General features: G+C 59.1%; 1 protein-coding gene across 9 annotated transcripts in view; it reads right to left on the bottom strand.

Moving 5' to 3' along the window:
• The window catches only part of SHANK3 (SH3 and multiple ankyrin repeat domains 3), a 57,807-nt gene that overhangs the window by 16,712 nt on the left and 20,142 nt on the right, over positions 1-20,953 (bottom strand). For 7 of the 9 annotated variants that reach the window (XM_089307840.1, XM_089307837.1, XM_070053144.2 and 4 more), the window contains exons 11-19: positions 17,989-18,262; positions 15,578-15,771; positions 14,771-14,884; positions 9,643-9,718; positions 9,327-9,409; positions 8,884-9,008; positions 8,666-8,798; positions 7,718-7,798; positions 2,578-2,601 (exon numbers count right to left, since the gene is read on the bottom strand). In XM_089307840.1, the coding sequence (XP_089163966.1) occupies positions 2,578-2,601; positions 7,718-7,798; positions 8,666-8,798; positions 8,884-9,008; positions 9,327-9,409; positions 9,643-9,718; positions 14,771-14,884; positions 15,578-15,771; positions 17,989-18,262 (1,104 nt within the window). Of the gene's footprint in view, positions 1-2,577; positions 2,602-7,717; positions 7,799-8,665; positions 8,799-8,883; positions 9,009-9,326; positions 9,410-9,642; positions 9,719-12,363; positions 14,744-14,770; positions 14,885-15,577; positions 15,772-17,988; positions 18,263-20,953 lie in introns of those variants that run through there. The other 2 variants (XM_070053145.2, XM_089307839.1) reach the window with 2 other exon arrangements.

Raw genomic sequence — 20,953 nt, 5'->3', positions numbered from 1 at the left:
AGGAGGCACAGTGGAAGGCAAGGCACCAGCCATGGCCAGAGAAAGCTTTGTGTGCAGGTGTTTGTCAGAGCAGAGTGTTAAAAAGCAGTGTTTCTGACGACCAGGATGACCTGGGGACATGGGACATGAGTGCCTAAGGACAGTGACAGCTCTGATTGCATCCCTGCTCCGGGAGACAGAGGTTCTCGCCCCTGGGGCGTCCACTCAGCTCTATCCCAGCGACAATTCAGGACCTGCACTAGGGGCTGGGGGCAGCACCCGCACTGTGCCCACCTGGCTGCTACGCCAGCCCAAAGACATCCCACCATCCCCAGGAGCTGTGACTCTGGGCACTGTGCCTTCTCTCCAAGGATACCACCCTGGCACCGCTTGTTGGAGCTTCTATGATCAGCCCAGATGCCTCCTGCCCCTCCCACTCCAACCTGCAGCTGCCCGCCAGAACCTGCTGATGACCTCTGCAGCCTGCTGAGCTGAGACACTCCTGCACCCAATCCAGATCAGACTGACCCTGCCACTCTGTTCTGACCTCCTGTCTCTGACTCAGTGACCTCACTGATAGAGCAGACCTACAGTGAGAACGAGCACGTAAGAAGGGCCCACAGCCCTGCAGGCTCTGTGCAGGAGCTGGGAACACACCCACTCTCACGGCTTCACATGCGTGCACCGTCTCCCCAAGCACCGTGGACCCCTGGGAGAGCAAGCACTCTCTCTGCCCTCAGCACCAAGCAGTCCAGGAACTCCCCAGAACAGGTGTGCATTGTGTGAGGGTGTGCATGTGTGTGTACTGAGCAGTCCAGGAGCTCCCAGAACAAGTGTACATGTGTGTGCGCATGTGTGTGTGCATTGTGTGTACGCGTGTGCGTGCACATATGTGTGTGCACTGAGCAGTCCAGGAGCTCCCCAGAACAAGTGTGTGTGTGTGTGCATGTGTGCGCATGTGCACGTGTGTGTGTGTGGTGGGGGGAGGGGAATGTGGCTCCCCCCACCAACAGGTGACAGACCAGGGACTGCGGGCATGACAGGTCTTCCCATGTTTTTGTAACAAGTGAGTAATTTCCTTTTGAAAGCTGAAGATCCCACCACCACCACCTGCCAAGTCCCTGGAGACTTCCAGGGTGCGCAGCGTTTTGTGTTCAGACCCGTGTCACCTTCACTTCACCCAGAAGTAAAATGAAGCTGGCAAAGACATAAACTGCCCCAGATCACAGCCCCAGCAAGTGAGAAAACCACAGACGTGAAGACGGGAGTGGGCCCGTGCGGGTGTCTCCCGGCACACCCTGCGACCTGAGCATCTCTCGGTGTAGGAAAGCCCAGCCCCAGCCCCACAGTGAAGCTCGGCAAAGCAGCTCTTTTGGGTCACAAGGTAATGGCACGAGGGCCAGGAGAATCATCTTCAAAAGGAAGACAAAATTTTTTTACAAACTACAAGCTGACGAGAGTGGCATAAATCCCCCAAAAAATCAGAAGATACATTCTTAAATAAATCACTTGGGTACTTTAGACAGGAAGTGAAGTCCACTGCGCCAAGGCCAGGCACTCCTGCTGGCCTTCCACAGGGCCCCTGGGCACGTGGCAGATCCTGGAGGGATGAGGGGTCCACAGGGGGAGATGCTGCCCACCACTTCCTCCACCACAGGCCACAGGGACCCCACTAATAAGCAGAAGGGCAGAACCAAAATATTCCACAAATAGGCAGAGAAAAGGGTCCCAGAAGGAGACCTGAAAACACACCAGGGAAAGTCCCTCCCCTGGGCCTGGGGTGACACAAGACCTGAGAGGGTCAGGGAGTGTGGAGACTGAACACAGCACAGGCCAGTGGGGCTGGGGACAGGTGAGCATCCCCGCCCTGGGGGAGGCCCAGTGGACCCAGAGCGAGGGACCCGTGGGTGCCAGGCACACGGACAAGGGGCAAGTACACACTCCCAGGGCCACCAAGTCCCCTGGAGCTTCCCTTTGCTCCCAAGACCTTGCCAGACTTGGACCTCAGGGCCCAGGCCTAGGCCCAGGTGACTCTGTCCCTGCCTGGACACTGTGTCCTCTGCAGCCAGGCTGAACGCCCAGAATGCACAGGGAGGGGCCTCAAAGGATAAAGGGTGAGTCCGGAAGAGGAGTGGCAGGGTCGACAGCCCGCAGAGGAGGAGGAGGTGGAGGTGGAGGTGTTGGTGTGGGCAGGGAGCACTGTGCTCCTTCCCAGCTCTGAGGGCACTGCCAGCTTGTAGCTCTGCACGGGCGTGGGTCCCGGCAGCCCCCAGAGGCTGGCAGGAAGTTGCAGTGCAGGCCAGGGCCGAGTACCCTGACGCCACACCCTCCCTAGCTCCTGCCCACCCAGCTACATCTGCTCACCTGACCCCAAGGCCCATGGCTATGACCCTCATCACACCCCTGGGGTTGCCCCACCATCATGCCCAGGCCCCTCTTCCGTGCCCCTACCAGATCCCCAGGGGAAAGCCAGCAGGAGGCCGCAGCCCAGGTTCCCAGACCACCCTGACCTGAACGGAGCCTCCTCACACACCACCAGCACCCCCAGGTCAGGGGTCGGGCAAAGCTGGGGCCCTGGGACACAAGCAGATGACTCACCCCCTTTTCTTCTCCGAATGGAGGCTTGGAATCAAGAGACAGAACAAGCAGTAAGAGGCAGGCTTCATCCCCCAGCACCGGCCCCCTCCACACTCACTCCCACGCCCCCTCCCTGCCATCCCACCTCTCCAGGGTCAGGACCTCCCAGATCCTCCCACCCAGCCCAAGGAAACTCCAGGAGGAAATAACCACACTGTACGTCCACCCACCCATTCGTCCAGACACACACGAGTGGAGACAGACAACACACTTGGTCCAACCTAAGCCTTGTTGAGACAAAAAGGGCAGAAACCAAGTTCTGAGGCCACCAAAAACCAAGGGGGCCCCTTGAGTGTCCGTGCAAAGCAGGTTTCAGACAAAAGGCAGAACAAATGTCAGCGACACTGAGCGTGGCACCACGATGACATCCAGATCACAAACAAAACAACGACCCAGAAGTCACAGCCACGTCTAGATAGCTCCTGGGAAAGGGGACAAACAGGAGGGGCCCTCCCTGACCTGGGCCCCCGCCGCCCTGGTCCTGCTGAGCGGACGGAGGGGCTGCGCTGCCTCGCCCCGACCCTGCCTCTGTGACCACTCTCTGGCTTTGTTCATCCCATTCCCCAGCAAGAGCCCCCTCGGTCCCCTTCCTGCTGCAGGCCTTACCTGAGCCTCCTTGCGGGCCACCTGCGGCCACCTCACTCTCCCCTCCTTCCCCGTGCCCGCAGCATCTCCGTGCACTAGACTCAAAGGGCTCTACCAGTTTGGCAGTGTGGCTGGCAGAGTGGACACGTTTATGCCCATGATGACCCAAAAGGTCTTATTGCTCTTTTAGGAGCACAAGTGCTGTGTTGTGGATTGGGTACCTGGGGAAACCCTGCAACTGGCCTGGCTTCCTCCAGCCAGAGGGAACTGGTCAGAAGCCCAGCAGAGGGGCTGCCTTCCTTGGAAAGGGTGGTTTTCGGAGCCCCCGGCTACCCTGGCCCTCCTCTGGACAAAACACCATGAACAGCCAGTCCAGTCTGTAAGCACAGGCAGAGGCTACGTGCCAAGTGACCCCTTCATCCTCTGCCAGTCTGTTCAAGGAAAAGCTGAAAGCCGAGTGAGGTCCCTGTCCTGAGCTTACATAGCAGAGAAAATGCCCAGACGGAACCAGAGAGGAAGATGAGCTGCACTCATTCATCGGTTTCCAGACAGAAAAGCCCAGTGAGAAGGCGATTACTGCTTTAAAAGGCGGGTTTCCAGGGTTCCAGAATTGTAGAGGCCAACGACCCCTCAGTGCAGAACGCAGGGTCCCTTCTAAGCATGCAGCTGAGCATGCCAGGTGACAGCCTATGGCAGAGAACTACAGAGCCTCGGCCTGGTGTCCAGACAGACGCAGCTGCCTACAGGTATTGGCTTAATGGTCAGTTTACAGGTCAGCTCCCTGAGACTGACCTTTGGCCCTTATGACCCTGGAGCCAGAAGTCAGCTGGCTTCTTGGTCTTGAGTGAGCAGGTTTAGCTGGGTATAGAATTCTAGATGGAAAGGTATTTTGACTTAAGAATCTTTTTAAAAGATTTATTTTTTGAAAGGCAGAGTATCAGAAACAGGGAGAAAGGCGCAGAGAGAGAGAGAGAGAGAGGGAAAAAGAGAGAGGAAGAGAGAGAGAATTGTTCATCTGCTGGTTCACTCCCCAAATGTCTACAGCAGCTGGGGCTGGGCCAGGCTGAAACTCGGAGGCAAGCCCCATCCGGTCTCCCACGGGGGTGGCAAGGGCCCAGGGGTCCATCGTGGGCTGTCTTCTGCTGCTTTCCCAGGTGCATTAGCCGGGAGCTGGATCAGAAGCACAGCAGCCGGGACTCAAACCCATGCTCCGTTATAGGGTGCTAGCATCTCAATCAGCTTAACCCCTGAACCACAGTGCTGGCTACTTAAGATTTTTAAACGGGCCGGCGCTATGGCACAGTGGGTAAAGCTACTGCCTGAAGCGCCAATATCCCATATGGGTGCCAGTTCAAGTCCCGGCTGCTTCTCTTCCAATCCAGCTCTCTGCTATGGCCTGGGATAACAGTGAAAGATGGCCCAAGTGCTTGGGCCCCTGCACCCACGTGGGAGACATGGAAGAAGCTCCTGGCTCCTGGCTTCAGACCCACACAGCTCTGGCCGTTGCAGCCATCTGGGGAGTGAACCAGTGGATGGAGGACCTCTCTCTCTGTATCTGCCTCTCTGCAACTCTCTGCCTTTCAAATAAATAAATAACTTTAAAAAAAAAAAGATTGTTGTAGGGATAAACTGAATTTGAAGAATCTCATAAACGCAAGTTATTAATTTTTAAAAAAATTTAAAAACTGTTGTTCCATCAACTCCTGTCACTATTAATGCTGATCCAAGTATGTCAGAAGCTTAAGCTGTCATTCCTTGCCTTCTCTCTTATAGCTTTTAATTTAATTTTTAAAGATTTATTTACTTATTTATTTGCGAGAGTTACAGGGAGAGGGAGAGAGAGAAAGGTCTTCTTTCCATTGGTTCACTCCCCAAATGGCTGCAACGGCTGGAGCTGCGCCAATCCGAAGCCAGGAGCCAGCAGCTTCTTCTGGGTCTCCCACACGGGTGCAGAGGCCCAAGCACTTGGCCATCTTCTACCTTTCCCAGCCACAGCAGAGAGCAGGATTGGAAGAGGAGCAGCCGGGACTAGAACTGGCGCGTATATGGGATGCCGGCGCCGCAGGCGGAGGATCAGCCTACTGCGCCACGGCACCAGCCTCTTATAGTTTTAAGGTTTTCCTATTTGGCCATGGTACCCTGAAGTTTTACTGAGACAGATTTAGATGTGGATCTGTTTTTATTTTCTCGCTCAGGTCTTACACTTCTTCAAACTAGAATCTCACATCTTTGTTCAATTTTAGGAAATTCTTAGCCACTTACTTTCCTAACACTGCCATTCTTTTCTTTCCTCTGGGAGTCTCTTGGGTAGGTGCTGGGTTCTACCTCCTCCACGTCTCATTTCTTTTTTTAAAAGATTTATTTATTTATTTGAAAGGCAGCCTTACAGAGAAAGAGAGGGAGAGACAGAGACAGAGGGAGATCTCCCATCCACCGGTTAACTCCCCAGATGGCAGTAACGGCCAGGGCTGGGCCGGGCGAATCCAGAAGCCAGCAGCTTCACCCTGGTCTCCCACATGGTGTCAGGGGTCCAAGCACTTGTTCCATCCTCTGCTGCTTTCCCAGGCACATTAGCAGGGAGCTGCATCAGAAGTGGAGCAGCCAGGATACAAACTGACCCCCACATGGGATGTGGCTTTCCCAGTTCCATCCTCAGCCACAATGCTGGTCCCGCCTCCATGTCTCTTAACTGTTCTTCGTTTTCTAACTCATTGCTTCTTTTCTAGCTGGGTTAGGTATACTGTTTATCTCAGACATGGATATATTTTTTTTAGCTGTAACCATACTTTCTGTTTCAATAGTTCTTTAGAGATCCTTTTTTTTTTTTTTTTTTTTTTTTTTTTTTTTTTTTTTTTTTTGACAGGCAGAGTGGACAGTGAGAGAGAGAGACAGAGAGAAAGGTCTTCCTTTGCCGTTGGTTCACCCTCCAATGGCCGCCGCGGCCGGCGCGCTGCGGCCGGCACACCGCGCTGATCCGATGGCAGGAGCCAGGAGCCAGGTGCTTTTCCTGGTCTCCCATGGGGTGCAGGGCCCAAGCACCTGGGCCATCCTCCACTGCACTCCCGGGCCACAGCAGAGAGCTGGCCCGGAAGAGGAGCAACCGGGACAGAATCCAGCGCCCCGACCGGGACTAGAACCCGGTGTGCCGGCGCCGCTAGGTGGAGGATTAGCCTAGTGAGCCGCGGCGCCGGCCTAGGGATCCTTTTCAAATGTGCTTATTCTGTCCTGTTCTTCTAGGAGGAGTTCTGTGAGCTCTCGTAAGCTCTGTAATAATTTACACATTTTACCATCTCTCTCATGTACCCCTGTGACTTCCAGTTCTTCGGATGTTGGTTCCTGGCCCTGGGCTTGGTCCTGGCTCTCCCAGTTCTCTCAGGTCCACGGCTACACCTGCTGGCCTTCCGAGGGCCTCTGGCCCGCACCCTTTGCTCCTGGGCCCTGCACTGTGGACTGTGGAAGCATCAGTTTCCTCTACTCCCCACTGGCTTTGTTTTCTCCAGTTTTGAAACCTGCAGATTCCTCTCCTTTGGCTTTGCATTATCTGTGTGGCTTCCTACTTTTATTTTATTCAAAATGCTCATGGCACAGAAAGCCCTGACCATGTCACCCATTCTATCTTGGTCGCCATTCTCCACACGAACCAAACTGCAGGCAACAGTACCTGCCTGGAACGGGGCTGCCGAGCTGTGGCGAGGGCAGAGGCAGACCCTGTCCCGGAATTCTGGGGCCAGGGCGGGGGCTCCTTCCACAGCTGCGGCAGAACAAGACTGAAGCTGAGACTGGGTCTCAGCTGAGAGCCAGGACCAGACGCTTCCAGGGATTTGAGACTAGAGCCAGGGTCCTTTCTGTAACTGGAGCCACAGCAAAGTCTGATACGAGGGCTGGCTCAGAGTCTGTAACTGGTACACGTGTCGGAACATGCCCAGGACAAGCTCTGGGGGACTGGGCACCCCACACGGTGGTCAATGCTTGGGTGCATCAGCACACAAACCAGCATGATGGCCACGTGCACTGTCAAGCATCAACATGCCCCATCAAAACCCCGCGCCCCTGGCGCTCACCACGGCCGCGTGAGGTCACCAGGCTGCAAGTGGGGGCCAGGGTACATGGAGCACAAAGGGGACACAGACAACACCCGGCACAGCCGACGCAGACCCCAAGGTGCCTGACCAAAGGCAGGGTGGTGACAGGGAACCAGAGGATGTACTGCACACACACAAGCTCACACGGGCACACACCAGGGCACCCCTGTCCATCCCCAGCCCCGGCCCGAGCCGCTCAGCCCTTGCATCCTTTCCACGTGCCAGCCCCTCCTCACCCCACAGGAAGCAAATCACCCAACTGCCTCAGCACCCCAACCCATACGTCTGACCTGCCCGCGGCCACCTGTCCCTCCTCTCCTATGTCTCTGCCCAGCTTCAGCCCCACCCTGGCCCCCCAGCTACCCACACTGCCTGTGTCCACCCTGCCCTGGGCTGTCCCTGCACTGTCCACCCCAGCCCCTGCCAGCACTCACCAAGTTCCTCAAGCTCAGCTGTCATGGACTTGGAGCGCAGGGTCAGCGTGGTGCTGGGAGCCCTCTTGGGGGGCGGCGGGGCTGCAAAGAAGAGGGAGGCCTTGGACCTCCTGTCCAGCAGCAGGCGGCGCGGCGTGGCCAGGTGCAGGTGCCACTTGCGCTCCACCGCCTGGATCTCCTCGTACTCCCGGGAGGATGAGTCGCACTGTGCCAAGATCTTGTTCAGGCTGCGGCTGGAGGCGAACTTCTTCATGGCGCTGAGAGCTCAGGGCAGCTGGGGCCTGGGGGGCTCCCGGGACCCCAGAGCCGGGCCTCAGCAGTGGTCAAGGGCACCAGCAGGGGTCACAGTGCTGGCTGGCCCTGGTCTGAGCACCCACCCTGCAGGTTCCAAGGGCCAAGCCAGAGGGCACCAGGGCCATGGGATGGGGGCTGGGAGGAGGGTCTCCCGGCAGAATAGGCTCCCGTTGCTCCAGGGTGCCCCCCGAGCCCAGGGGACCACTGCCCCTTGGTGGGCCAGGGTGTGGCCGGCCAAGCCACCGGCCTGGCTGGGCCAGGCAGCAAAGGCTCCGTGGCCCAGGCTGTGCCGCGTCGTGGCGCGGGGAGAAGACGCTCTTCCTCTTCCCTCAGGTGCCGCCTCCCCCTTCCCTCCGACAATAAGCAGCAGCAACAGCGTCAACCTCACAGTTGCCATGGCAACCCCGGCCTCCAGGCAGCTGCCGGCGGTGTCGGGAAGGAGGCTCTGCCACGCCAGGGGCTGGGGGATGCCGGGAAGGAGGGGGTGGGGATCTGGGGAGGGGCAACCCGGGGTCAGGGGTCAGAGGCCCCAGGCCAGGGGCAGGTTGGGAGGGGACCCAGGAGGAGAGTGGCCCTTCACCTGCTGCTCTGACTCTGAAGTCGGGCAGGGACAAGGTCAAAGGTCCAAGGCCCAGAGGCCTGAAGCCCCCTCACCTCTGCGCCGGGCCGCATCCTCCTCGGGCTTCCGCGTCACCGACACGACTTTCATGACCAGGCGGTTGCCGCCCTGGCGGATCAAAGCCACCACCTGCTTGTGTCCAACTTTGACCACGTTCACCCCGTTCACCTGGGACAGACAGGCAGCTGTGGGGGTGCTGCAGGGCATCCCCCTCGGGGCTCCCCACACGGCCCTGCGCTGCAGCAGGCCTCACCTCAATGAGGAAGTCTCCTGTGCGCAGCCCAGCCCTCCAGGCCACCCCCTCCACGTCCACGGACTCGAGGTACTGGAGCGCAGGGAAGGCGGGTGTGGGCGTGAACTCCTCAATGGGGGTCTCTGCTGCAGGGCAGGGAGGAAGGCGCCTCACAGTGTGGCTCAGGCGGGGCGGCTGCCACACAGCCACCTCCCCACAGTCCCGTGCGTGGAGCCGGTGACTACTGGGGGCCCCAAGTGCAGCACGAGAAACCCCCACCCACTCTCACCAGAAAGACCCCACTCTGCCACCTCCCCCACAGCAGGGAGGGCGGAAACCATGGGAGGAAAGCAACGGCTGCACTGTAGGGCATGTGCCAAACCCAGACAGAGGGAGGGGCCGGGGGCACAGGAAGGGGAACAGGGAAGGGGCGCGTCCCAGAGGTTGTGCGGCTTTGCCCTTACCTTTGGCCCCCCGCAGCACGAAGCCGAAGCCCTCGTGGTCCCGCTTCTGCAGCACAGCCACCTTGTCCTCAATGACGTAGTCGCTGGCACAGAGGGGTGGGGGTGAGGTGAGCCCCACAGGCAGCTCGACAGCCAGGCTGACCATGGAATCCCACAGGCCCAGGCCACCCCAGGGCTTGCCCCCCACCTCCTCTGACCGCCTCACACCCTGGCCTCCAGGACTAGCTCTGGCCTCCCTCTCCTTTGGGCACTCCGCCTCCAGCCCCCACCCCGGGGCCCACGTGACCCAGCCAGCCCCTCACCCACGGGCCCATACCTGTGCGAGGTGAGGCTGTCATAGGAGCCCACCGTGTAGTGGCGGAAAAGCCGCTTTGTCCGGTCCTCTCGGGTTTCTGAAGAGAGCATCAGTAGATGACGGCCGGTCCTGGTGTCCAGCTGGCCTGAGCTGCTCTCCACTGTGCTGGCCACCAGTCTCTGCCCATACACACCCTTAGCCTGGCTGTTGCCCACATGCAAGTGGAATCCCAAACCACGGGGTCCTGGGTACAGAGGGACGCTGTGGGAAGCATGCAGGGGGTGGGTGCCGGAGGGGCAGCACCCTGAGTGCTCTCCCGAGTGCACGCAGCTGGACACGGGGGACAGGCACAGCCAGAGCCATTCACAGGACCAGTGGGCCCCAAAACTGAGGGCCAAGAAGGGAAGCAAGTGTCATGAGCCTGCAGCATGTGTGAGGTCCGTGTTCAGGCGTGTGTGTGTGAGCCTGCAGCATGTGTGAGGCTCGTGTTCATGCATGTATCTGTGTGTGTGAGCCTGCAGCATGTGTGAGGTCCGTGTTCAGGCGTGTGTGTGTGAGCCCGCAGCATGTGTGAGGTCCGTGTTCAGGCGTGTGTGTGTGAGCCTGCAGCATGTGTGAGGCCCGTGTTCAGGCGTGTGTGTGTGAGCGCGCAGGCATGTGTGAGGCCCGTGTTCAGGCATGTGTGTGTGAGCCCGCAGCATGTGCGAGGCCCGTGTTCAGGCGTGTGTGTGAGCCCGCAGGCATGTGTGAGGTCTGTGTTCAGGCGTGTGTGTGTGAGCGCACAGGCATGTGTGAGGCCCGTGTTCAGGCGTGTGTGTGTGAGCCCGCAGCATGTGTGAGGCCCGTGTTCAGGAGTGTGTGTGTGAGCCTGCAGGCATGTGTGAGGTCCGTGTTCAGGCGTGTGTGTGTGAGCCCGCAGGCATGTGTGAGGCCCGTGTTCAGGCGTGTATCTGTGTGTGCGTGACTCACAGGTGTGTGCATCTGTGCGGGCGTGGCCTCACTGTGCTCACCTGCACCGGCATGGAACCGGCAGTGTCTTCAGGTGACCTCCTCACAACAGCCTCACGGGGTCCCTTGCTCCAGACCTCGCCCCCGAGTTGGGCAGAGGGTTCCCGAGTGGGGAGCTGGGTGTCCTCTTCCCTGCCCTCAATGCGAGCCAGAGTTCTGCCCTCATCTGTCTCCTTGATCTGAGTCCCTCACGGCCACTGGGGAGCTGGCCAGCTGCAGTCTGCTGCCGGGTCCTGTCTCCCTGGCCTCCTGCATCCCTCCCCAGCAGCCTGCAGGTCTGAGTCCACTTCCTGGTGCACAGGCTCCACTCGCAGGACCTCAAAGGCCCCCCAGGTGGCGCCATCACCCCTGAGCACCACCTTCCTTTCCTCCTGTAGAGTTTCTGAAATCCATTTTTCCTTCAACAAGTACTTTTAGAGCCCTCACTGTATACCAGGTGCCGTGTGCTTTGGGATCTGATGACACAGCAAGGTCTCTGTCATCTATTCAGGGAGAGTGGGGACAGGCAGCTGAAACACATACGTCCAGCACAGCCAGCGCTTTAGAGAAAAGCACACAGGGAAAGTCCACAGCTCTAGGGTGATGGTCTGAAGGCCTCCCCAGCAAGCCACAGCTCCACAGAGGTCCAGGATGGGAGGCAGCAGCCTGCAGCTCTGCGGGCAAACATTCCCAGGAGAGGGACAGTCAGGGCCAGGCCCACACCAAGGGTGCACCTGAGAGGCAGTTTGGGGGCTGCAGCACAAGGAGCTCGAGAGAGGGCAGGAAGTAAGGGCAGGAAGGGGCCTGTCTCTCTCACTCATCGCGGGCTTACGGGCATCTGTCTCTGCAATCTTAGCACCCGGGACAGCACCTGGAGCAGAAAGGCCCTCTGCGTGCTGGCTGGCGGGGCAGGAGGATCTGTGATGGACAACAGGAGGATGCACGCTGCAAGGCACAGATAGAGGACAAGGGGCCAACTGGCAGGTGAAGGGAAGGAGGGGAGGAGGGGTGAGAGGGCAACAGTCAAGGAGCAGACGGTGGGCGGCCGGCAGATTTGTAGGGGTGGGGAACGTCCAGCCTGCAGGCCACGAGGGCCCACAGAATCACTCAGTCTGGCCCTGCTAAAGGCCAACTGCAGGTGCGACTTGCAATTCAGTAAGTCTACAGCAGGCTGGTTTTTAAACTGACAATGTGTACGGCCCATGAATGATGTTATACGAATCCAAATGGCCCTTGGCAGAAGAAAGGTTCCCCACCCTGGATTAGGGAGAGCCTGGGTGGCCTGGGCTGGCTGGGGGACTGGTGGGTGAGTAAGGGGGTGGGACGTGTGGGGACTCAAGGACAGGAGCAGGTGCAGATGGAGCAGAGGCTGCACAGACGGAAGCTCCTGTCCATGTCCAACACAGGCCGAGGCTGCAGGTCTCTGCCACTGACCTGAGTAACCCTCGGGAGTGCACAGCCCCCACTGGGCCTCTCCCTATACAGCAGGGAACTCCCCTAGAGGACCCCTCAGGCCCTGAGGCCTGTCATCCCCCAAGCAACTCTCTTCTCTCTTCCCACACCAGGGCCCCTGTCGCTGAGGTCCTCACACACCGACACCCACAGCCCTGGCGCTCTCTAGACCAGCACGGCCAGGCCTCACCACTGTCCAAGGACCTCACACCCCAGGCCCTCTCCAGGTCCAGCCAGCCCAGCAATGCTCACGGTCTCTGCCCACAGAAGGGTCCCCACCCCGGCAAGCTTGAGTTCACCTGCCTCTCGTCATGATTTCTGTTGACCAAACTGTTCTTCTTATATAATACAAATGCATTTCCTGGCCTTCCTAGCCCGTCACATGAAGCCAGCTGGAGTGACACTGCGCAGCACAAGTCCCGCAGGCAGTGCCCCCCTGGAAAGAAAGGGTGGGTGGGAGGAGAGGCAGTCCCATGCCTGTCACGCTGGGCCTCAAGGGCCCTACATAAACTGGCCCCAGAACGCAGCACCCCCTGCCCTCACAGCTCAGCTCTCTGCTTGCTCCACACCTCTGCTCAGTGAGGGACCAGGCCAGAGGTCCTGATCCAGCCCTGTACCTGTGGCTACAGTAGTCCCTCCTTGGTCTTCAAGTCCTTCTCTGTTCTCACTCCAGTCCCAGGAAGATTGTTTTTCCTTTGGATCTAGGCCTGTTGGAAGCAGGTTCCTGCTCCTGGGCTGCCCTTTGGCAGAGCCTGGTCTCTGGGCCCCAGATGGGAGTTTCTGCTCAGAACAGCCAACCAGGCTCACAACGGAGTCTCGGTGGACCACAGCTGCTCCCACTCCACCTGCAGGTCCCTCCCATGAAATTCTCCTGTCCACCCAGGTGGCTCTGCTGTTCCCTCCCCCAGGGTCACATGGCCACAGCTGCTGTCCCAGTCTAGGAACTCAGCAACTGCCTGGAGGTTTCCGCTCCGTCACGCCAACCTGCTCTTCTGCACCCTCCCTTCTCTGTAACCTCTGCAGCCTGCCCAGGCCTTGATCCCGACCCCATACAACCTACAAAGCAAGGCAGCGCCTGCCTGGTCTCTTCCTGCAGCAGTGCCCTCTCTCTCCTTGACCCCCAGGGCCACCTGAGTGGCCTCAGGCTCCCCTTCCAGCCTTGCCACCCCTCACACAGCTAACTGCCTACCGTGTTGCAAAAGGAGCCGGCCCCTCAGGGCCAAGTGGTGCCCTAGAAATGCACTAACAACAACCAGGACAAGTCAATGGCTTCTTAGCCAAAAAAGTGGCAAAACCGTGCAAGCGCCCAGGGCTGCTCCAACACACGGTGCTGGCACCTGCAGCCCGAGAACACCATACTCCTCCCACCCCAGTCAGGTGACCACCTAGGGGACGCGGCACAGGGACCCCTACCCTCTGAAGCCCTCTGAGTCCCCGCTAGCAGGCTGTGAGCTGGGCTTAGCTAACAGCAAACACCTAACACTTGTTCCTCCCAAATTCTGACCCCAGCCCAAACCTGCTTCCCTCCCTCCTCAGCGTCAGACAGGTCCAAACGCTCCTGGATACACACAGTTCACGAGCAGAACTCTCATCACCGTGACAGGCCCTCCCTCAACGGGTCCAATGGGGACCAAAATCCTCTCCCACCTGGACCTCGCCCCATCTGCCTCCGCAGCACAGCACAGCAAAGGGGCCCAATCCCTTCCCCGTTCCATACTGCCAGGGGAGCCCCGTGGGCAGGCAGGGGGCAGCCATTCAAGAGCGAGTCAGCAGCTGAACTGGCTCCCTAGGCCTCCACCAAGGGGCCACTTGGTGGGCTCCCTTGGCAAATTCTCCAACCAGGGAGGAGATGCAGCCACCCAGGCCTGAGCCCCTGGCATGCAGAGGGTGGGACCCGCCTACCCTCAGTCCAGGAGCACCCCTTGCTCCACTGGCTCTCCAGGCCTCAGGTTACACCACAGATCAAAGGGCCTCCCAGGGCCCCAGAAGGCTGTTGCCAAGACACACACATGGTCAGCTCTGGCCTGGGGGTCTCCAACAGTGGGCCCCTCAGATCCCAGGACACAGGAGTATACGTCCTGGGAACCCGGGTAGTCAGCAGGGCTGCACGGAAGCTGTGCCCCAAGCCCAGGAGCTGTGGCCTTCACCTTCACTTCCCCCTGCTGTCTCAGGGCCCACCTGCTGCCCTCAGACCATCCGGGCCACGGGCGCCCATGACAGCCCCTCGGGGCCCGACTGGCCTCATTTCCTCTTGGCCGAGCCAGGCCTCCCTGCTCTGCCCACTTGGACAATCTGTCCATTTTGGAAAAACGCCTCTTTTCTCACACTGACCTCCTTCCTTGTCTGCCAGCTACGCATGACTCGCGCTCCAAGCACCTGGTGTTTCTGTGAGGACGCTGCCGGAGTCACATGTGGAGGCTCATGGGCAGAGGCGTGGCCACACCCATGTGACTCTTGTGGGTATGTCCCATGGATGCCCACTGCGTAGGTGGCGTCTGGCAGTGTGCACACAGGCACACATGTTCATGAGTTCATGCATGGTGTGTCTGTGTCGGACACGCAAGTTTGCGTCTACTTCAGGTGTGTCTGACGTGACATCTAGTTCCTTCTCTGTGAATACTCATGTGGATTTAGTGCCAAGAGAGACCAGAGGGAAGCTGGCAGGGGCATGCGCTTCAGGGGCCGCTGGGGGCATGGTGGGGTCACTCACCGTGCCTGGCATCATACTGTCTCATCTGCACCTCCTCCACGCAGTCAGCAGGGAACCAGCCTGTGCGGCCCTTCACGGTCCCCTCCCAGAAACCGCCCTCCCCAATGCTGAGCACTGGAGGGGCAGAAGCCAGACAGGAGTTAGGGGAGCGCAGGGCCCCCGCCCCGCCCCCCCGCCCCCCACCCTGCCCTTCCCTTCCCACATCCTCCTGGCTGTCTCCCTGGGAAGATTTTGGGATCCACACAGAAGAGAAAAAGGAACAGATGGGCTGAGCTCGGGATGGGCATGTGGGGGACAGAGACAGGCGGATGGACACACTCCGGGGGGGCAGAAGGCAGGGGCCACCATCCTGGCCCTCACCAGCTGATCACCCTGCTCCCACCTCCCTGGCCAACCAAGGGCCACTGCCAGGAGCCCAGGGCCAGGGTGCTGTAGAGGTGTCTGGGAGCTGAGTACCCCACGGATGACAGAGACCCTCACGTCACAGGGTCCCACGACCCTGGAAGCCTTAGTGACAGAAACCCGCAGAACACACAGACCCTCTCCCCGTAGGGGCCAGGGCTCCCCCCTCCCCCCGGCCCAGGGATTCCAACCCAGCAGCCCTGGAAGTGACTCGGGAGAGGGCAGAGGTGAGGAGGAACCCCAGCAAGGTGGACGCCGCTCGGGCCGGAGCCCTTCACGGGGACGCGAGGAGTCCCCCGCGGCAGGTGCACTCCGCACAGCCCAGAGTCGCCCCCGAGGAGAGAGAGCGCCCCGGCCGGCCGCCCCGGCCCCTCCCCGCGCGGCCCCGCCCCCCGCGCCCCTCACCCTTCACGGCCTCGCCGCGGTGCAGCGGGATCTCGCCCTCGCCCTGCGGGCTGTGCGCCTTCACGGCGATGAACTTGCGGCCGGGGACGGCGCTGTAAAGTTTCCGCTTCGGGCCCCGCGGCGGCGGCGCGGGGGGCGCGGGGGGCGCCGGGCCAGGGCCGGGCGCGGGGCCGGGGCCGCCGGGCCCGCTCGGGCTGTAGACGAACACGTAGGTGACGGACGCGATGCCGGGGGGCAGCGGGCACGCGAAGCCGGCGCCCGGGGCCTCCATGGCGCTCGGCCCGGCCCCGCCGCCGGCCTCACCGCAGCCGCCGCCGCAGCGCCCGCCGCCCGCCGCCCGCCGCCCGCCCGCCCGCCGGGGGCCCGGCCCGGGGCCGCTCCATGGGCCGCGCCGCCGCGCCCGGCCCGCTCCCGCCAGCGCACGAGCCGCGCCCGCTCAGGGCTCCGGGGCCGCGGGGCTGCGCTCCCGGGCGCGCCGGGCTCGCTCCATGCCGCGGCCGCTCCGCGCGCCCCGCCTCCTCCGCGGCCCGGCTCCTCCCTCTGCGGGCGGCGGCGGCCGGCCCTGCTCCCTCGCTCGCCACCCGCGCCCCTCGCCGCGGACCCCACGGGCTGCGGCCGGCAGCAGAGGGCTGCAGCGCAGGGGTCGAGGGTGGCAGCCGCGGGCAGCCAGCGAACGGGTGCTAGGGGCTGAGGCGCCGGGGAGCAGGGAGGGGCGCGGCGGGAGCGGGGCCCCAGCCCTCCCGGCTGGGGCCTCGGCCTCCTCACGTCCACGGGCTGGGCGCCCCAAGCCCCTGCCAGGCCTGCGTCCTCCGGTCCCGGACACCTGCCCCTGGCGCCCACACCCACTGACGACCTTTCCCAGACCACTGGGAACAGCCCAAGGTCTGGGTCCTCCACTTCAATTCTGCACGGAGCCTACACAGGCTCCCTAGTACTGGAGAGGCCAGGCCCTCTGGGGCGCCCCAGCCACAGGAGTGGGTCCTTGCCTTCCTTCTGGGCCGCTCATCACGCGGCCACCAGCACTGAACTACTCTGATGCTGCCCATTCTGCCAGGGATTCAGTTACTGTCAGCCGCACACACCAGGGACAGCAGTGGGGCAGGGGCTCCGCCAACAGGGGGCCCCCGACCACCACGCTCAAAGGCTGTCTTCTCACCCTGGACCACGGTGACCCCTGCCCTGCGGCTTTTCTCTCCTTGGTGCCCCAACCTTCCCAAAGGCTAGACTTGCACCCCCTTACCAGAACACCCCCTCGCCTGGACCACAGCCCACCTACCCAGCCCCAGCTTTCCATGTTCTCAGGACCCCGAATGTCAGCCCACCACACCTGGCACCCACACACGCTCTTGGGGAAGAAGATAAAGGATTCTGCTGTCCTTACAGGGCAAGTCTTAATTCTGCATCCGCTGCAAAGACCAACACATGCACCCACGGGAAGGAACGCAAGGAGGGCAGGTGCAGCCTGAGACAGAAACTCCCAGAGTGTGGTCTTTCAGCCTCGGGGCCTCAGAAAGACCACCAGGACCGGGCTGTGGGCTGCACCCGCTGCTGTGAGCACCTGCACCCAGGGAAGCCCACTCCCAGCTCTGGGACTCCAGACAAGCCCCTCAGCCGACCCGGGCAATCGGCCCCTCCTCTGAGCACAGCCTCCTGTGTTGTCCAGGTTTCACGAGACAACACGCTAAGGCCGCTCGGCTCAATGGCGGGCACCGGGTGATGCCAATGCTGTTTGCCATATCTCCCAAATGTCTCCCCTGTGTCTGCTCTGGGGCAACCAGGCGCGAGAATGCCAGCTCATACCCTCAAGACACAAGGGCACCTCAACTAGCAGCCTGTACTGCGCACCGGGGGTCCCAGAGGGGATCAGCACCTGCCCAGGCAGCCGCCCTCACTGATGAGGAACCCAGGCACAGACTGCCCAAGAGCCAGGGTCCCCCAGCCTCACTGCACAGCTCATGCCGCCTATGCTAGTTCTGGGGATACTGAGTCGCTCAGGATCCCGGGGTTCTCGGGGTTCTGGGACTCAGGGTGAACAGTAAAACAGAAATCACTGAACTTTGGGGGTGGGAGAGGCCAGCGCTGTCCATTGAGGCAGGACTGGGGGTCACTGTAGGCTGGGAGACCTCATAGAGAGGGGCCTCCATCCATCCCCAATCTGTTTACCCCAGGCCACCAGCCCTCCAGGACACCCCAATGAGCCTCCTAGCCCTCAAGTCAGATCACAGGGCAGCCTACCTCTTCGTTCCCCACCGTGGAGGCCCACAGGGAGGCCTGGGAGCTCCCCTCCCCCAGCTACAGCACATCACAACATAGTGCCAAGCACCACAGACGCCTTATCTCCCAGCCTCCCAGGGCCAGCCACTCCTGGCTCAGGTCCTGGCACTTTCCAGGGCCACCCAGCCCCCTGGTACCTGATCTTGCTCTGGCTGCCCCTGCCTGCCGAGGGACCGCTGGCGTCGTTCTCCTGGTCGCCATCCCGGTCACGATCTTTCTCCTCCTGCAGCCTCTGGAGCAGCAACTGGTGGGGAAGGCTTCGCAGAGAGGGTCCGGGAGAAGCGGCCGGCTGCACCTCACCCTTCAGGTTGATGTCGCTGGCCGAGCGCTGCAGTGGCCGAGGGGACGCCAAGCCACTGGGGCCGGCCAGTCGCCGCCGCTTGGCATAGCTGGGCGTCTCCCTGAACGGCACTGGAGGGGCACAGGTGAGACTGTGAGCGACCAGTTGGGTGACCCGCTTTTCCCCGCTACCCAATCCCCCTGGATTTTAAAACTCAAATCCTGTGTTCCAGGCACTGCTTCAGCCACAGGTTGGCTGCCCTCAGACAGGACCTACCACTGAGGGATCACGCGGCAGCCGGGCCACCTCTACTCTGGCTTCAAGGGAGGAGCCTGCTCCTGCCCTCAACCAGATGAAGCCTTGAAGATGCCCAGATGTGCTCTCAGAGCTGCCTGCCCCACAAGCTCCGTCTGCTACAGACCACTTATAGCTAACTGTAGCCAGAGAAGCCATGAGAGGTACTCTAGACTGCAGGCACTGGCGTCATGGCACAGTGGGTTAAGCCATGGCCTAAGTGCCTGCATCCCAGGAGTGGCAGTTCAAGTCCCAGCTGCTCCACTTCCAACCCAGCTCCCTGCTAATGCCCCTGGGAAAGCAGTGGAGGATGGCCTGAGTGCTTGGACCCCTGCACCCACATGGGAGACCTGGATGGAACTCCTGGCTCCTGGCTTCAGATCAGCCCAGCCCTGGATGTTGTGGCCAGCTGGGGAGTCAACAAGTGAATAGAAGATCTCTCTCTGTTTCTCCCTTTCTATCTGTAACTCTGACTTTCAAATAAATAAATCTTACCAAAAAAAAAAAAAAAAAAAAAAGAAGAAGAAGAAGAAAAGATAGTAAGTTAAGGAATATGATCCAACTACATACTATTTACAAGACAATCACTTTTGATTCAAATACATATAAATTAAAATTGGAAAGATAAAAGATCTCAAATAACTAAAAGATGGATATATTAATGGATATATTAATTAATTAATGGATATATTAATGTCAGACAAAACGAACATTAACATAGAAACTGTGGGGCTGGCGCTGTGGCGCAGTGGATAAAGCCGCCACCTGCAGTGCCGGCATCCTATATGGGCACTGGTTCGAGTCCCAGCTGCTCCACTTCCGATCCAGCTCTCTGCTTGGGCCCCTGCACCCAAGTGAGAGATCCGGAGAAAGCTCTTGGCTCCTGGCTTTGGATCGGTGCAGCTCCGGCCATTGCGGCCAGTTGGGAAGTGAACCAGTGGATGGAAGACCTCCCTCTCTCTCCGTCTCTTCTCTCTCTGTGTCACTCTTTCAAATAAATAAATCTTTTAAAAAAATAGAAACTGTAACAAGACAGAGAAGATCATTATACTCCTATATTGATAGAAGGATCAAGTCATCTAGAAGATTAACAGCTATTAACACATACGTGCATATTTACATACATGCATATTAACAAGCATACCAAACAAGAGAAGACTGACACAATTAAAGAGAGAAGCAGGTGGGTCTACAGTAGCAGTGGAGATGTCGATGTGCCTCCTTCAGGAATGGGTAGAACCTCTAGAGGGATCAACCACTGGGCCCGGAGACACTCAGCTCTTCCACAGAAAATACACCTAAGAATCATTCTCAAGTGCACACAGAACATTCTCCAGCATAGACCATAAGTTCATCCACAACACAAGCTTCAATAAATTTTAAAAAGACTGAAGACATACAAAATATCTTCCCCAGTCTTCTCCAATGGAATGAAACTAAAAGTAACACAAAGAACCTGGGGGCTGGCGCTGTGGCACAGCAGGTTAAAGCACAGCCTGAAGTGCCGGCCCCCACATGGGCGCTAATGCACCTGGGGAAGCAGTGGCAATGGCCCAAGTCCTTGGCCCCTGCACCCACGTGGGAGACCTGGATGGAGCTCCTGGCTCCTGGCTTTGGCTTCCAGTCGATGGAAGATTTCTCTGTCTCTCCTTCTCTTTCTTTGCAACTCTTTCAAATAAATAAATCTTGAAAACAGAAAGAAAGAAATTTGGGGAATTCACAAATATGTAGAAATTAAACGCCACACCTTGAAACAGCCAATTTGTCAAAAAAGGGGTCATAAGGAAAACTGCAGAACTCTGAGACAAATGAAAACAAAAACACAGCATAACGAACGTTATGGGATGCAGCAAAAGCAGTACTTAGAGGAAATATATAGCTTTAAACCCCTCCTTTAGAAAGAAGAAATCAGATTGGACAGGTGGTAGTGTGGTTAAAATGCCACTGGGAGGGCCAGCATCGTGGTCCAGCCTGCAACACCAGCAACCCACCCTGGAGCACCAGCTGGAGTCCCAGCCGCTCCACTTTCAATCCAGCTCCTCACCAATGCACTGGGGAGGCAGAGATGACAGCCACGTAGCTGCCCCCGCTGCCCAGCTTCTGGACATTTGAGGAGTGAACCAGTTGATGGGTATCTCTCTCCATCTCAAATGTTTTTAAAAGTAGGGAAAGTTCTCAAATCAATAACCTAATTGTACATCTTAAGGAACTAGAAAAAAGAAGAGCTAATCAAATTGCCAAAAGGAATGAAAGCAAGCAGAAGGAAGGAAATGACAGATTCATTAATTTTTAAAAAGAGAGAGAGAGGGGAGCCAGCATGTGGCTCAGGTAAAGCCACTGCCTGCAGTGCCTGCATCCCATAGGGCTGGCTGGTTTGCATCCCAGCTGCTCTACCTCTTCTTCTTCTTCTTCTTTTTTTTTTTTTTTTTTTTTGTTGTTGTTGTTGTTGTTGCTGTTGTTGACAGGCAGAGTGGACAGTGAGAGAGACAGAGAGAAAGGTCTTCCTTTTCCGTTGGCTCATCCCCCCA

The sequence above is a fragment of the Oryctolagus cuniculus genome, chromosome 11 (genome assembly GCF_051225735.1).
Source record: "Oryctolagus cuniculus isolate XC-2025 breed Fujian yellow rabbit chromosome 11, ASM5122573v1, whole genome shotgun sequence".
NCBI lineage: Eukaryota > Metazoa > Chordata > Mammalia > Lagomorpha > Leporidae > Oryctolagus > Oryctolagus cuniculus.
This window is presented reverse-complemented; position numbering and strand designations above follow the sequence as displayed.